At 46.3% G+C, this 17,728-nt stretch overlaps 1 protein-coding gene across 3 annotated transcripts in view; it reads left to right on the forward strand.

Moving 5' to 3' along the window:
- The window catches only part of golga7bb (golgin A7 family, member Bb), a 40,579-nt gene that overhangs the window by 11,980 nt on the left and 10,871 nt on the right, over window positions 1-17,728 (forward strand). For all 3 annotated transcript variants that reach the window (XM_070876455.1, XM_070876454.1, XM_070876456.1), the window contains 3 exons: window positions 734-859; window positions 9,402-9,554; window positions 15,342-15,443. In XM_070876455.1, the coding sequence (XP_070732556.1) occupies window positions 734-859; window positions 9,402-9,554; window positions 15,342-15,443 (381 nt within the window). The remainder of the gene's footprint in view (window positions 1-733; window positions 860-9,401; window positions 9,555-15,341; window positions 15,444-17,728) is intronic.

Here is a 17,728-nt window from a genome sequence, read left to right on the forward strand (position 1 = left end):
CCAAATCAGAGGACATAGTTTCACCACATCTACCCTATGGAATCCTTTGAATGTTGTAAACCACAGACCAGGGATAGGACCTTGCACTTCAGGACTGTGTGGCTCAATACAGCCTTCTGTAGTGCATTGGGAGATCAGTGAGAAAATTGAAAAAAAGAAAGACTTGGATTTATATAGCGCCTTTCACGATCATCCGACGCCTCAAAGCCAATTAAGTACTTTTGGAGTGTAGTCACTGTTGTAATGTGGGAAACACGGAAGCCAACTTGCACACAGCAAGCTCCCACAAACAGCAATATGATAATGAAAAGATAATCTGTTTTTATGTTGATTGAGGGATAAAAATATTAGCCAGGACACCGGGGATAACTCCCCGACTCTTCTTCAAAATGGTGCCACAGGATCTTTTACGTCCACCTGAGAGAGCAGACAGGGCCTTGATTTAACGTCTCATCCAAAAGACACACCTCCGACAGTGCAACACTCCCTCAGCACTGCACTGGAGTGTCGGCAGTGAGACTTGAACCCACAACCTTCTGACTCCGAGGCGAGGGTTCTGCCCACTGAGCCACGGCAGACACTGACTTGGTCAAGTGTTTCATGTGGGTCCTGTGTCTTGGGCCCAACTGCTTGCACGCAGCCTGGCCTGAGGGTACCCGTGAGCATTTATCTGGGGATTGACCAAGAGCCTTGCATCACCTTTAACTCACAAAATTGCTTCTCTCTCTTCCAGGTGCACAATCTTCAGGAGTTAAGACCGAGCGCCTCATTGGCAACAAAGGTGTTCATCCAGCGAGACTACACTGATGGCATCCTGTGCCAGTTTCAATCCAAGTTCCCGCCAGAGTTGGAAAGTCGGGTATTTTAAAACCACCATTTTTTTTAAGAACATAAGAAATAGGAGCAGGAGTAGACCACACGGCCCCTCGAGTCATTCAATAAGATCATGGCTGCAATTCTACCTCAACTCCACTTTCCTGCCATATCCCTTAATTCCAAAAATCTATCGATCTCCGCCTTGAATATACTCAACGACAGCCTCCACACCCTTTGGGGGAGAGAATTCCAAAGATTCACCACCCTCCGAGTGAAGAAGTTTCTCCTCATCTCAGTCCTAAATGGCCGACCCCTTATCCTGAGACTGTGACCCCTGGTTCTAAACTCTCCAGTCAGGCGAGAGAGAGATAGATTTTTGGATATTAAGGGAATCAAGGGATATGGGACAGTGCAGGAAAGTGGAGTTGAGTGGGAGATCAGTCATGATCTTAGTGAATGATGGAGCAGGCTCGAGGGGCCGAATGGCCTACTCCTGCTCCTATTTCTTATGTTATGACTAATTCCACAACTCCCTTGTTGTACAGTTACGAGAACTCCACTTTGCTCCTCCCATATCTAATTTGCATACCCTGCCTAGGACCTGTACTCCAACGTAGCTGCTCTAACTCTGCGGGGGTCAGTATCTCTGACAGTTCACTCACGTTCCCTTCTCACTGTATAATATATTAAGGGTAAGGTAGCACAGTGGTTATGTTACTGGGCTAGTAATCCAGAGGCCTGGGCTAATGATCCAGAGACATGAGTTCAAATCCCACCACGGCAGCTGGGGGAATTTAAATTCAGTTAATTAAATAAATCTGGAATAATAAGCTGTTATCAGTAATGGTGAGCATGTAATTGTTGTAAAAACCCATCTGGTTCACTAATGTTCCTTTAGGGAAGGAAATCTGACCTGGTCTGGGCCAACATGTGACTCCAGACCCACAGCAATATGGTTTACTCTTAACTGCCCTGTGAAATGGCCCAGCGAGACACTCCGTTGTATAAGGTGGCTCACCACCACCTTCTCCAGGGGCAATTAGGGACGGGCAATAAATGCCGACCTTGCTGGCGACGCCCACATCCCGTGAACAGCTAAAAACAAAATGATGTGAACGACTCTGGGGCTGTCTGTTTCCAGGGTTTGAGGCACATCGGGTCCGAATTAATCGGACAAATAGCAATTCACAGACCCAACTGACTAATTGCAACTTTTCAGCCCTGACGAAACTAATGGATTCCTTATTGAGATCACAATCTTCAAAGACCGAAGCCCCTCAGGTTTCACTGCCAAGTTATGTTACGACAGGCCCTTGTTTAATCATCACTCCAGTCGTCAGTTTACTTAGCTGCTTGAGTCAGCAGTGAACATTTCACATCGGTGTTGACACTGATTCCGCCCTGTGATATGCCCCACGTACCTTGGCACAAATTTAAAGAGAAACTTCATTTCTAGCTTTTAAAAAGCAACAAATCTGTTGCTCCTAAGCAGAATTATGAAGTTTGGAGAATGTATTGTTGGATAACTCTTAGATATGCTGAAACAGTAATTTCCTGCAGATTTTTTAAGGGAGGTCGAGGGTGATAGGGAATTAGCAGGGAAGATCAGATCAGCCATGATCTTATTGAATGGCGGAGCAGGCTCGATGGGCTGAATGGCCTGCTCCTATTTCTTATGTACTATAGCGATTGGAGAAAAAAAGACTTACATTTATATAGGGCTTTTCACGACCACTGAATATATCCATGCGCTTTACAGTCAATGAGGTACTTATTTTTAAAATGTAGTCACTGTTGTAATGTGGGAAACGCGGCAGCCAATTTGCGCACAGCAAGCTCCCACAAACAGCAATGTGATGACCATATAATCTGTTTTTGTGATACTGGTTGACAGAGAAATATTGGCCCAGGACACCGGGGTTAACTCCCCTGCTCGTCTTTGAAATAGTGCCATGGGATCGTTTATGCCCACCTGACAGAGCAGACGGGTTTAACGTCTCATCTGAAAGACGGCACCTCTGATGGTGCGGCACTCCCTCAGCTCTGCACTGGGAGAGTAAGTCTGGATAATGCGTTCAAGTCTCTGAAGTGGGACTTGAACCACAACTTTCTGACTCTGAGGCGAGAGTGCTACCCACTGAGCCACGGCTGACACACGAGGCAGGAACCTTTTTGAACGCCCGAGCTCAAGGGCACTGAGGTCAATCATAGTCCCCACCGACCCCACCCCAACCTAGTGTCATTCAGGGTGAGGTCGGATCGCTCCGTACAGGTCGAGTATGAACCCCCAGGACCTTTTTAGTCTCGGCTACAGGCAGTCTCATAGAAACATAGAAAATAGGTGCAGGAGTAGGCCATTCGGCCCTTCGAGCCTGCACCACTATTCGATAAGATCATGGCTGATCATTCCCTCAGTACCCCTTTCCTGCTTTCTCTCCATACCCCTTGATCCCCTTAGCCGTAAGGGCCATATCTAACTCACTCTTGCATGTATCCAATGAACTGGCATCAACAACTCTCTGCGGTAGGGAATTCCACAGGTTAACAACTCTCTGAGTGAAGAAGTTTCTCCTCATCTCAGTCCTAAATGGCCTACCCCTTATCCTAAGACTGTGTCCCCTGGTCCCCTGGTTCCCCAACATCGGGAACAATCTACCCGCATCTAACCTGTCCCGTCCCATCAGGATCTTATATGTTTCTATGAGATCCCCTCTCATCCTTCTAAACTCCAATGTATAAAGGCCCAGTTGATCCAGTCTCTCCTCATATATCAGTCTAGCCATCCTGGGAATCAGTCTGGTGAACCTTCACTGCACTCCCTCAATAGCAAGAACGTCCTTCCTCAGATTAGGAGACCAAAACTGAACACAATATTCCAGGTGAGGCCTCACCAAGGCCCTGTACAACTGCAGTAAGACCTCCCTGCTCCTATACTCAAATCCCCTACCTATGAAGGTCAACATACCATTTGCCTTCTTTACTGCCTGCTGTACCTGTATGCCAACTTTCAATGACTGATGAACCATGACACCCAGGTCTCGTTGCACCTCCCCTTTTCCTAATCTGCCACCATTCAGATAATAATCTGTCTTTGTGTTTTTGCCTCCAAAGTGGATACCTCACATTTGCCACATTATACTGCGTTTGCCCACTCACCTAACCTGTCCAAGTCACCCTGCAGCCTCTTAGCGTCCCCCTCACAGCTCACACCGCCACCCAGTTGAGTGTCAACTGCAAACTTGGAGATATTACACTCAATTTTTTCATCCAAGTCATTGATGTATATTGTAAAGAGCTGGGGTCCCGGCACTGAGCCCTGCGGCACTCCACTAGTCACTGCCTGCCATTCTGAAAAGGACCCGTTTATCCCGACTCTCTGCTTCCTGTCTGTCAACCAGTTCTCTATCCACGTCAGTACATTACCTCCAATACCATGTGCTTTGATTTTGCACACCAATCTCTTGTGTGGGACCTTGTCAGAAGCCTTTTGAAAGTTCAAATACACCACATCCACTGGTTCTCCCTTGTCCACTCTACTAGTTACTTCCTCAAAAAATTCCAAAAGATTTGTCAAGCATGATTTCCCTTTCATAAATCCATGCTGACTTGGACCGATCCTGTCACTGCTTTCCAAATGTGCTGCTATTTCATCCTTAATAATTGATTCCAACATTTTCCCCACCACTGATGTAATTCAGACTCCTAGAAACAGGAGGAGGCCATTCAGTCCTTCGAACCTGTTCTGCCATTCAATGCAATCATCGCTGATCTGCGACCTAACTATCGACTCGCCTTTGGCCCATATCCCTTAAAAGCTTTGATTACCAGAAATCTTATCAAACTCAGATTTAAAATTAACAATTGATTTAACATCAATTGCTGTTTACAGAAGAGAGTTAAAAAACATAGAAACATAGAAAATAGGTGCAGGAGTAGGCCATTCAGCCCTTCGAGCCTGCACCACCATTTAATATGATCGTGGCTGATCATTCCTTCAGTACCCCATTCCTGCTTTCTCTCCATACCCCTTGATCCCTTTAGCCGTAAGGGCCACATCTAACTCACTTTTGAATATATCCGATGAACTGGCCTCAACAACTTTCTGTGGTAGAGAATTCCACAGGTTAACAATTCTCTGAGTGAAGAAGTTTCTCCTCATCTCAGTCCCAAATGGCCTACCCCCCATCCCTAGACTGTGTCCCCCAGTTCCGGACCCTCCCAACATCGGGAACATTCTTCCCACATCTAACCTATCCAATCCCGTCAGAATTCCATACGTCTCCACGAGATCCCCTCTCATCCCTCTAAACTCCAGTGAATACAGGCCCAGTCGATCCAGTCTCTCCTCATATGTCAGTCCTGCCATCCCGGGAATCAATCTGGTGAACCTTCGCTGCACTCCCTTAATAGCAAGAAGGTCCCTCCCCAGATTAGGAGACCAAAACTGCACGCAGCACTCCAGGTGCGGCCCCACCAAGGCTCCGTACAACTGCAGTAAGACCTCCCTGCTCCTATACTCAAATCCTCTCGCTATGAAGGCCAACATACCATTTGCCTTCTTCACCGCCTGCATGGCAACTTTCAATGACTGATGTACCATGACACCCAGGTCTCGTTGCACCTTCCCTTTTCCTAATCTGCCGCCATTCAGATAATATTCTGCCTTCGTGTTTTCGCCCCTGAAGTGGATAACCTCACATTTATCCACATTATACTGCACCTGCCATGCATTTGCCCACTCACCTAACCTGTCCAAGTCACCCTGCAGCCTCTTAGCTTCCTCCTCACAGCTCACGCCACCACCCAGCTTAGTGTCATCTGCAAACTTGGAGATATTAATTCCTTCATCTTAATCGTTAACATAAGAATTAGGAACAGGAGTAGGCCATCTAGCCCCTCGAGCCTGCTCTGCCATTCAACAAGATCATGGCTGATCTGGCCGTTGACTCAGCTCCACTTACCCGCCCGCTCCCCGTAACCCTTAATTCCCTTATTGGTTAAAAATCTATCTATCTGTGATTTGAATACATTCAATGAGCTAGCCTCAACTACTTCCTTGGGCAGAGAATTCCACAGATTCACAACCCTCTGGGAGAAGAAATTCCTTCTCAACTCGGTTTTAAATTGGCTCCGCCGTATTTTGAGGCTGTGCCCCCTAGTTCTAGTCTCCCTGACCAGTGGAAACAACCTCTCTGCCTCTATCTTGTCTATCCCTTTCATTATTTTAAATGTTTCTATAAGATCACCCCTCATCCTTCTGAACTCCAACGAGTAAAGACCCAGTCTACTCAATCTATCATCATAAGGTAACCCTCTCATCTCTGGAATCAGCCTAGTGAATCGTCTCTGTACCCCCTCCAAAGCTAGTATATCCTTCCTTAAGTAAGGTGACCAAAACTGCACGCAGTACTCCAGGTGCGGCCTCACCAATACCCTGTACAGTTGCAGCAGGACCTCCCTGCTTTTGTACTCCATCCCTCTCGCAATGAAGGCCAACATTCCATTCGCCTTCCTGATTACTTGCTGCCCCCAAAGTGGATAACTCACATTTATCCTCATTATAAAGTGCGACATCACCACTGATAGCTGGGAGACCCTCGACCACCGCCTGAGGTGGAGAAAGTGCATCGGGGAGGGTGCCGAGCTCTTCGAGTCTCAACGCAGAGAGCGTGAAGCGGTCAAGCGCAGGCAGCAGAAGGAGCGTGCGGCAAAACAGTCCCGCCGACCCCTTCATTTGACGAATGTCTATCCCACCTGTGACAGTCTGTGGCTCTCGTATTGGACTGTTCGGCCACCAGAGAACTCACTTTGGGAGAGGAAGCAAGTCTTCCTCGATTCCGAGGGACTGCCTATGACGAGGATGGCCCTCATTGGCAACACCTCCGCCCACGATGTTCCAGGCCTCGGCACTCCGTATAGCCCCGACCTGCGGTGGTGATCTCACACGGGTCTGGGCGGCCCACAATGTTCCGGGAAGAACATTGCAACGTTGGAGAAGCAGAGTTTGCTCCAAGCCTTTGTCAGTGAAGCAGTTCCAAACTTCTACCACCCTTTCTCTGTGTAGAAGTGTTTCCTAATTTCACTCCTGAAAGGTCAGGCTCCAATTTATAGATTCTGCCCCCCTAGTCCTAGACTCCCCAACCAGCGGAAATAATCCCTCTCTACTTGCCCTATCAGTTCCCCTTGATATCTTGAAATCAAATCACCCCTTAACCTTATAAAACCTGCTGGGGAAGTCCAGAACCAGGGGTCAGTCTAAGAATAAGGGGTAAGCCATTTAGGACCGAGAGGAGGAGAAACTTCTTCACTCAGAGTGGTTAGCCTGTGGAAATCTCTACTGCAGAAAGTTGTTGAGGCCAGTTCGTTAGATATATTCAAAAGGGAGTTAGATATGGCCCTTACAGCCAAAGGGATCAAGGGGTATGGAGGGAAAGCAGGAAAGGGGTACTGAGGTTGAATGATCAGCCATGATCTTATTGAATGGCGGTGCAGGCTCGAAGGGCCGAATGACCTGCTCCTGCACCTAATTTCTATGGGCTCAAGTTTCAGCCTGAGTTGCTCCTATTTTTTTGGAGCAACTAGTTTAGAATGGAGCATCTTAGAAATTGCAATTCTCGGTATTTAGTTTGCCCCAGTTCTAGTGAGTTAGAATAGTTTCATTGTGGAACAGATTTTTTTTTTCAAAAGAAGCTGTGTCCAGCCACTTACGCCTGTTTTGCAAGTTTAGGCAGCGAAAGCTTACTCCAAACTAACTTAGAATGGAGTAAGTGTAGATTTTTTACGCTCAGAAAAACCTTGCCTGTACTTATAAATTAGGCGTAGAGAACGAGAGATGGGGGGGAAGTTTACAAACATTAAACACTTCATTTTTACAAATAAAGAGCCATCATCAATAATAAATGATCAATAAATCAAAAAAATTAAAAATTAAAATAATAAAAAATCAATCAATAAATAAAAAATTAAGTTTCTACTCATCGACTGCAGCACCGGGAGGCCTCCAACAGCATGCTGGGACAGGCGCCCCCCCCCCCCCCCCCCACCCCCAGTGTCTGTGTCTCTCTCTCTCTCTCTCTCTCTCTCTCTCTCTCTCTGTCAGTGTGTCTCTGTGTATCTGACAGCGAGAAGGAGAAGGAGAAGGAGAAGGAGGAGGGAGAAGAGGTACGAGGACGAAAGTGGGAGCTAAATGGAGGGGAGGGAAGGAGGCCCGAGTTTGATCTTCGCCCTCCCAGCCCATTCGGCCCCTTCCACACAGCTTCTGGGGTCTGGAGCTACTGCACATGCGCGCGCACTCTAGCACGCATGTGCAGAGGTCCCAGCACTGTTCTCAGCGCCGGGACCTGGCTTCGCCCTTCATGCGTTCTGCTGCGCTGTGCCAAGGGCCTGGATCAATCAGACGGAGGGGAGAATACCAAGGTAAATAATAGGTGCCGTTTCTGTTCTTAAAAAGTTGGCGCACCACAAGGAGATACGCCATTCTAACCCTGGGGGCAAACTTGGGCCGTATGTTTCTATATTCCTGTATTCCAGTGAGGATCAATTCTTATCGATGAATTCAAAAGTAAGTCGGATAAGTGCCTGGCGAAAAATTTGAGAGGGTTATGCTATTTCCGAAACATTGGGACTGGTCAGATAAACCCTCCATGGTCTTCCTGTCCTGTACATTCCTGTCTAAGAAATAGGAGCAGGAGTTGACCATACTACCCCTCGAGCCTGCTCCGCCATTCAATAAGATCATGGCTGATCTGATCCTGGCCTCAACTCCACTTCCCTGCCCGCTCTCCATAACCCTTTACTCCCTTATCGCTCAAAAATCTGTCTATCTCCGCCTTAAATATATTCAATGACCCAGCCTCCACAGCTCTCTGGGGCAGAGAATTCCAAAGATTCACAACCCTCTGAGAGAAGAAATTCCTCCTCATCTCCGTCTTAAATGGGCGACCCCTTATTCTGAAACTATGCCCCCCTAGTTCTAGATGTCCCCATGAGGGGAAACCTCCTCTCAGCATCTACCCTGTCGAGCCCCCTCAGAATCTTGTGTCTTATTTAGTCAACTGACTATTTAATAAAAGCCTAGTTAAGCCGTATCTTAACTCTCTCCGAGTTCTGTTCACTCATCAGCCTTGTGCTCGCTGACCTACATTGGCTCCCGGTCTGGCAGCACCTCAATTTTAAAAATTGCAGATAAGCGAGTCTTAAGAAAAAGCCCTCAACACCGAAGTAAAGAGCTTCCTCTCTGTCAATGACAGACGTCCTCGAGTTTTCCATAGCATCCAATAGCATGGCCTCTCAGCTGGTTGTGTGTTGGGAGCTCAACAGGCTAAGCCAACCACTACTGCCTGTGTCTTGGTTGCGGTAAATTGGCCAATAAAGGCCTGGTGTCCTCCATGAGCAGCGGGGCTCGGAGTGAAAGGGGAAAGTGAACAGAGATGCTCTTGCACGACTCTCGCTAATCCTGGCTGGGTGTGACTTCTGGGGCAGATCGCTACCTTGTCCTCAGCCTTGAGAGGTGTCTGCATGAGGAGACCATGGAAGAGAGTTATAGAGGCTCCCAAATTATCCGTTTCTATTTCTCTACGTTTCAGGTTGAAAGGCACTACTTTGAAGAAACAGTGAAGACCTTAAACAATTATTATGCGGAAGCAGAGAAGATTGGGGGAACATCCTACTTCGAAGGCTGCCTGGCTTGCGTTACTGCCTACGTCATCTTCATGTGTATGGAGACTCGATATGAAAAGGTATCAAGGGACCTTCAGAAGCCTCAATTTATTTTACATAGAGGTTACGACTGAGCTGGTGAGCCTGAGAGAGTAGTGAGTAGGAGACTGGTTGCTGCGGTGTGTTAGGTGCTGGCCTCTTAACTCTGTCATAGTTCAGCCCAGCCCCGTCTTTTCTCTTGGTCTTTATGACTCGATGTTGGCTCAATGGAAGCACTCTTACTTCTGAGTCAAAAGGGTGTGGCTTCAAGTCCCAACCAAGCAACTTGAGTATAAAAGTAGGGCTGACACTCCAGTGCAGTGCTGAAGGAGTGCTGCACTGTCGGAGGTGCCGTCTTTCAACAACAGCAACTTGAATTTATATAGCGTCTGTAACGTAGTAAAACGTCCCAAGACTCTTCACAGAAGTGTTATAAGATAAAAAAATTTTAACACCGAGCCACATAAAGATACCAGGCCTTCATTGACCAATTCACCAAAAGCTTGGTCAAAGAGGTAGGTTTTAAGGAGGGTCTTGAAGGAGAAAAGAGAGGCAGAGAGGCTTAGGGAGGAAGTTCCAGAGCTTGGGGCAAAGGCAGCAGAAGGCACGACCACCAGTGCTTGAGCGATTAATAATCAGGGATGCTCAAGAGGGCAGAATTAGAGGAGCGCAGACATCTCTGGCAGTGTTGTGGGGCTGGAGGAGATGACAGAGATAGGGAGGGGTGAGAACATTGGAGGGATTTGAAAACCAGGATGAGCATTTTGAAATCGAGGTGTTGCTTAACTGGGAGCCAATGTAGGTCAGCGAGCACAGGCGGTGATGGGTGAGTGGAACTTGGTGCGAGTTAGGACACGGATAGCCGAGTTTTGGATGACCTCAAGTTTACGTCGGGTAGAATGTGGGAGTCCAGCCAGGAGTGCATTGGAATAGTCAAGTCTGGAGGTAACAAAGGCAGGGATGAGGGCTTCAGCAGCGGATGAGCTAAGGCGGGGTGGAGGCGGACGATGTTACGGAGGTAGAAATAGGCAGTCTTGGTTATGTTGCGGATATGTGGTTAGAAGCTCATTTCGGGGTCAAATATGATACCTAGGTTGCGAACAGTGTGGCTCGAGGCTGAGAAGCTCGCATGCTTGGCTCTGAGCCATGGTGCGTGACACAATGGAGGACCTAGAGGGGGCGGGTGCTGGATGGTTGATATCCACACTATCTCGCAGCCCTACGAAGGCACCAGAATTCTTTGCGTCTGGCCGCTGGAGATGGCTTGTCCTGATTAACTGGAATCTGTTGCATGCAGGAGCCCAGACACTAAGACATTGTGCTGCCTGGTGGTCACAGCTGAGCTGTTTCTTGCTCAGGATATTCTTGGAGCTGTCTTACAGCTCCTTTTAACAAGCAGTCACTGGAGAAGGCCTGTTGGCAACCAGAAGCCTACTCTAGCCAGCAAGAGGCCAGGGCAGTAGCCTGTTTGGTCTGCTTACAGCGACTCGACTTTCTCCAGATAACACAGCCATTGTTGATGGCAACACAAGCTGCATGAGAACATTTTTTTTTTCTCCCCTCTTTTGAAAAGTAGGGTTTTAAGTCCAGGATAAAAAAACAAATAAGATATAGATTAGTCAGAAAGAACTCTGGCAACAGGCTGAAAAGTGAAAGGGGAGAGTCCAGATTTGGCATTGTTTTTCATACGATGCATATAATTAATGTGTTGTGTTTGCCAAAATTTTAGAACAGGTATGTAAGATATCGGATCACAGGTCACACACAGACACCCAAAGGGTCTTAGGAGTTATAAGGCATTTTATTCAGGGAGCGGTAGTTCAAGTATAGTCAAACACAACACACAATCAGGATAAGCATACGACAAGTAGCTGGTACTAGTCCCGATCAGACAGACGGCTGGTGGTACGAACAGTTCTTATCTTCACTGTCTGCCCTGAAAAGCCTTCTGGGTCTTTTATTCTCTTAGGAGTGGCCCTGGTGTAGGATATTGGGCAGGACCATTTAACATAAGAACATAAGAAATAGGAGCAGGAGCAGGCCATGTGGCCCCTCGAGCCTGCTCCGGCATTTAATACGATCATGGCTGATCCGATCATGGACTCGGTCCACTTCCCCGCCCACTCCCCATAACCCCTTATTCCTTTATCATTTAAGAAACTGTCTGTTTCTGTCTTAAATGTCCCAGCTTCCACAGCTCTCTGAGGCAGCAAATTCCACAGATTTACAACCCTCTTGAGAGAAGAAATTTCTCCTCATCTCAGAATAACGGGCCGCCCATTTAAAACTAAGATTATGCCCTCTAGTTCTAGTCTCCCCCATCAGTGAAAACATCCTCTCTGCATCCACCTTGTCAAGCCCCCTCATAATCTTATACGTTTCAATAAGCTCTCATTCTTCTGAATTCCAATGAGTAGAGGTCCAACCTACTCAACCTTTCCTCATAAGTCAACCCCCTCATCCCCAGAATCAACCTAGTGAACCTTCTCTGAATTGCTTTCAAAGCAAGTACATCCTTTCGTAAATATGGAAACCAAAACTGCACGCATTATTCCAGGTGTGGCCTCACCAATACCCTGTATAACTGTAGCAAGACTTCCCTGCTTTTATACTCCATCCCCTTTGCAATAAAGGCCAAAATTCCATTGGCCTTCCTGATCACTTGCTGTACCTTCATGCTAACCTTTTGTGTTTCATGCACAAGTACCCCCAGGTCCCGCTGTACTGTGGCACTTTGCAATCTTCCCTGTGACATGTCGGGTTTTTGTCTCAACTCTTGGGTGAAACCCTCCTCTTCACATTTACCCTCCCACGGTTGGAGTCAGACATGCCGTTCTTGGGAAGCTCCAAACATCTGAAGGCCAATATCAGTTATTTATGCTCACGCTGTTCAAGCAGCTTTAGCTATTGCACCGTGGAATGAATCTTCAATTCTAACACCAGTCTGAAGAGACTTTTTGGTCTCAAGTTATTTCTTCCAATCCACCATTTCTCACACTTAGTTATTTTTTTTTTTATAAGTGATCAGGCTCTAAGATTAGCAGGGAGTAGATGGTTAAACATTTACATAGGCCCTGAAATCCTGGCCTCTCCGGGTCCATACGGAGTGTGTACGGACCCGGGAAGGCAGCGCAAAAGCTGGTTTTTGACGCACCATGCGCATGCGCCGAAAATTGGCGCTTCCCATCTGTCAAGTTTCTGGCATCTCGGGGAAAAAGGACATTCCCACGGCAGAGATTGGGTTATTTGCCCATCTCTTGCCCAGCAAATGTCCTTAAAACTCTTGCGCCTGGTAAAAGCAGGCGCATAGCCTACTTTTACCAGCATAAGAGTTTTAAAACATATCAAAAACATATAAAAAATAAAATTTTTATATATATTTGTTATAAACCCTGCCCACTCAGGTAATTTTATTTTAAACCATAATTAAAACGTTTTTTAAAAAAAAATCAGCAAATGTTTTTTTCCAAAAACATTTCTATCAACTTTAATTTTTATAATGTATTTATGAGAGGTGCTTTTTAAATTTTATTATGTGGTGTTTGGGGGTGTTTCTCACTCATCGTAATCGGAGTTTTGTAATTCCAAAACTATGAATGAGAAAATGCTTTACCGTGATAGGGTGTCCAGACCCACGTGACTCCTACGGACGTCCCAACGTGAATGTGCTCTGTTCCGTTGTGCGAGAAGAGGAGGCCTTGGGACTGGGATCTCTGGTAAGCGTTTGACCAAAGGGTAAGTGCGCATCTTCTGTCCTATTTTTATTCGAACGCCCGTGGGAAGAAGAATTTGAGGGCCATAATTTTTACAGGAGCAGGCCATTCGGCCCAACTGGTCCGTGCCGGTTTTTATGCTCCACACGAGCCTCCTCCCTCCCTACTCCACCCTACCCCACCAACATATCCTTCTACAATATTCATTGATGAGTGATAAATGTTCCTTTAGGGTCTTCATTCAGATTCCAGGCAGGATGGCTTCCTTTGGCACACCTGGAGTACTGATGCAGTTTTGATCTCTGTATCTAAGGAAGGATATATTTGCATTGGAGGCAGTTCAGAGAAGGTTTACTGGGTTGATTCCAGAGATGAGGGGGTTGACTTATGGAGGTTAGGTTGAGTAGGTTGGGCCTATACACATTGGAGTTCAGAAGAATGAGAGGTGATCTTATTGAAACTTATAGGATAATGAAGGGGCTCGACAAGGTGGATGCAGAGAGGATATTTCCACTCATAGGGGAAACTAAAACTAGGGGACATAGTCTTAGAATAAGAGGCCGCCCATTTAAAACTGAGCTGAGGAGGAATGTCTTCTCTCAGACGGTTGTAAATCTGTGTAATTCTCTGCCCCAGAGAGCTGTGGAGGCTGGGTCATTGAATATATTTTAAGGCAGAGATAGACAGATTTTTGAGCGATAAGGGAATAAAGGGTTATGGGGAGCGGGCGGGGAAGTGGAGCTGAGTCTATGATCAGATCAGCCATGATCTTATTGAATGGTGGAGCAGATTCGAGGGGCCAAATGGCTGACTCCTGCTCCTATTTCTTATGTTCTTATGTTCTACTGGTTTTAGTACCAGTGCATCAATAGGATTCTCGCCAGAATGTGCAGGAACACTCCTACAAGACCATTCATCAGCGAATGGACAATCCTAAAGGATCTCTCCTTGGTATCAATGAGGTATTGGCCTCCAGAATGGATACGATACTTTGTCCCATCTAATGAGAGATGTGACCATAGATTTTCTAATCTGGCAGCATCCAACAGCCCATTATCAAAAAGCCTCTTCAAAACCACCTCTTCAACCTCACTTCTGATCACAACCATGCTCTGACAAAGAGTCATCGGCCTAAAATGTTAACTCTGTTTCTCGCTCCACAGATGCTGCCTGACCCGCTAAGTATTTCCAGCTTTTTCTGTTTTTTCAGATTCCAGCATCCGCAGTATTTTGCTTTTGTTCATTTTTTAATGAAAAAAAAGCTATTATTGAATCTGCTTCCACCGCCCTTTTAGATAGAGTGTGCCAGATCATCATAACTCGCTGCATTAAAAAAAAAGGTTTCCTCCTGTTGCCTCTGGTCCTTCCCCACGCGCAGCCCTGAAACTCTGGCTTGGCCACACATGGAATTTGCCACGGCTGATCTCCAGGCTCTGTCGTCTCAACATGGTTTGCTGACGATTGTTTGACCTGCATATAACCCGTGTATTGTATGCAGTTTTGGTCTCCTTACCTAAGAAAGGACATACTTGCCATAGAGGGAGTGCAGCGAAGGTTCACCAGACTAATTCCTGGGTTGGCAGGACTGTCGTATGAGGTGAGATTGGGTCGACTGGGCCTGTATTCGCTAGAGCTTAGAAGAATGAGAGGAGATCTCATTGAAATGTATAAAATTCTGACGGGGTTGGACAGACTGGATGCAGGGAGGATGTTTCCCCTGGCTGGGAAGTCTAGAACAAGGGGTCACAGTCTCAGGATACGGGGTAGGAAATTTAGGACCGAGATGAGGAGAAATGTTTTCACTCAGAGGGTGGTGAACCTGTGGAATTCTCTACCACAGAAGGCTGTGGAGGCCAAGTCACTGAATATATTTAAGAGGGAGATAGATAGATTTCTAGAAACAAAAGGTATCAAGGGGTATGGGGAAAAAACGGGAATATGGTGTTGAGATAGAGGATCAGCCATGATCATATTGAATGGCGGTGCAGACTCGAAGGGCCGAATGGCCTACTACTGCTCCTATTTTCTACTTTTCTATGAGATTACGCTGTTGCGCTCGTGCTACTGGAGTTATGATGTCGCTTGTTTGTCGTGTTTTTAAAACATTTTTTTTAGGTTTTAAAGAAGATTTCTAAATACATTCAAGAACAAAATGAGAAAATCTATGCCCCTCGTGGATTGTTGGTTACAGACCCCATCGAACGGGGTCTGCGTGTTGTATCCTTTTAGCCGGTCTCATTTGGGTGTGACATTGTAGGACAATAGAAGAATGAGAGGTGATCTTATCGAAACGTATAAGATAATGAGGGGGCTCGACAAGGTGGATGCAGAGAGGATATTTCCACTCATAGGGGAAATTAAAACTAGGGGACATAGTCTCAGAATAAAGGGTCGCCCATTTAAAACTGAGATGAGAAGGAATTTCTTCTCTGAATGTTGTAAATCTGTGGAATTCTCTGCCCCAGAGAGCTGTGGAGGCTGGACCATTGAATATATTTAAGGCGGAGATAGATTTTTGAGTGATAAGGGAGTAAAGGATTATGGGGAGCGGGTAGGGAAATGGAGCTGAGTCCATGATCAGATCGACCATGATCTTATTAAATGGCGGAGCAGGCTCGAGGGGCCAAATGGCCGACTCCTGCTCCTATTTCTTATGATCTTATATTCTTAAATTTAACTCCGAATGCAGCCTCGGCAGATAGGGCATTGGGTCTATACATCGAGTCTGCTGCACAGAAACAGGCCATTGGGTCCAGCTGCTCTATGTTGGAGTTCATGCTCCACACGAGCCTCCTCCCACCCCTCTCGCCCTAACAATGTATCCTATTTCTTTCTCCCTCATGTACTTATCTAGCTTCCGCTTAGTGTCAGCCAATGGCTCAGTGGATAGCACTCTTGCCTCTATGAGCCAGAAGTTTGTGGGTTCAAGTCCCACTCCAGGGACTTGAGCACATAAATCTAAATCTAGGCTAACATTCCCAATGCAGTGCTGAGGGAGTGCTGCACTGTCGGAGGTGCCGTCTTTCAGATGAGACGTTAAACCGAAGCCCCGTCTGCCCTCTCAAGTGGGTGTAAAAGATCCCGTGGCACTATTTCAAAGAAGAGCAGGGGAGTTATCCCCGGTGTCCTGGGCCAATATTTATCCCTCAATCAACATAACAAAAAACAGATTCTCTGGTCTTTATCACATTGCTGTTTGTAGGAGCTTGCTGTGCGCAAATTGGTTGCCGCGTTTCCCACATTACAACAGTGACTACACTCCAAAAAGTACTTAATTGACTGTAAAGTGTTTTGAGACATCTGGTGGTCATGAAAGGCGCTATATAAATGCAAGTCTTTAAATGCATCTATGCTATTTGCCTCAACGACTCCCTGTGGTAGCGAGTCCCACATTCTCACCATTCTCCGGGTAAAGAACTTGCTCCTGAATTCCCTATTGGATTTATTAGTGACTCTTATATTTATCACCTCTAGTTTTGAACTTCCCCGCAAGAGGCAATATTTTTTATCCTCTACCCCTATCCTATTAAACGCTTTCATTATCTTAAAGAAAAATGGAAGTTGAGACAGCCAGTTTGCGCACAGCAAGATCCCCCAGTAAGCGATGTGGTAACAGCCAGATTTTCTGTTTGTGATGTGGGTTGAGAGATAAATATTGGCCAGGACACTGCGGAGAACCTTCAAACTTGCGTATAGCTTGAGTTTAGAGAGCTGTACTAGTGGTACTGGAGTAATTGATATAAAGACAATGCCTTCGGAAGGGAGTGAAAGATGTGTAGGGAAGGAAGCTGGGGTTGAGAACCCATCAAAAGGGATTGGCTTGCTAGACCTGAGCTTACCACGTTCCTCAAGATTCTTATTTATCAAATAGCTGAGGAAAAAATAATCTGGAAAGTGAATTATCTATTAAATGCACACAGATAGTTAGATTCAGCTCTGTACTGATCAAGGATATAGTTGCTCAAAAAGCAAGACTTGTATTTATATCGCACCCTAACAGCGCAGCATCCCCTCAGTACTGCACTTGAGTGTCAGCCTAGATTAGGTGCTCAAGCCTCTGGAGTAGGGCTACCGGCAGTGACAGGCCCTATGTAAATACAAGATCGATCTTCAACATAGAATCAAAGAATGATGCAGCACAGACGGAGGCCATTCGGCCCATCGTTCCTGTGCCTATCCAATTAGTCCCACTCCCCCTCTCTTTTCCCCATAACCCGACAAATGTTTCCACTTCAAATATGAATTCAGTTTGCTTTTGAATGTGCTTCCACCGCCCTATCCGGCAGCACGTTCCAGATCACAACAACCCGCTGCCTAAATAATGTTTTCCTCGTGTCGCCTCTGGTTCTTTTGCCAAGCACCTTAAATCTGGTTCTTCTGGTTACCGACCCTTCTGTCAGTGGATACAGTTTCTCCCGATTTACTCAATCAAAACTCTTCAGAATTTTGAGCACCTCAATTAAATCTCCCAATAACCTTCTCTGCTTCAAGGGAGAAACACT

Source organism: Pristiophorus japonicus, chromosome 3, assembly GCF_044704955.1.
Source record: "Pristiophorus japonicus isolate sPriJap1 chromosome 3, sPriJap1.hap1, whole genome shotgun sequence".
NCBI classification, from domain to species: Eukaryota; Metazoa; Chordata; class Chondrichthyes; family Pristiophoridae; genus Pristiophorus; species Pristiophorus japonicus.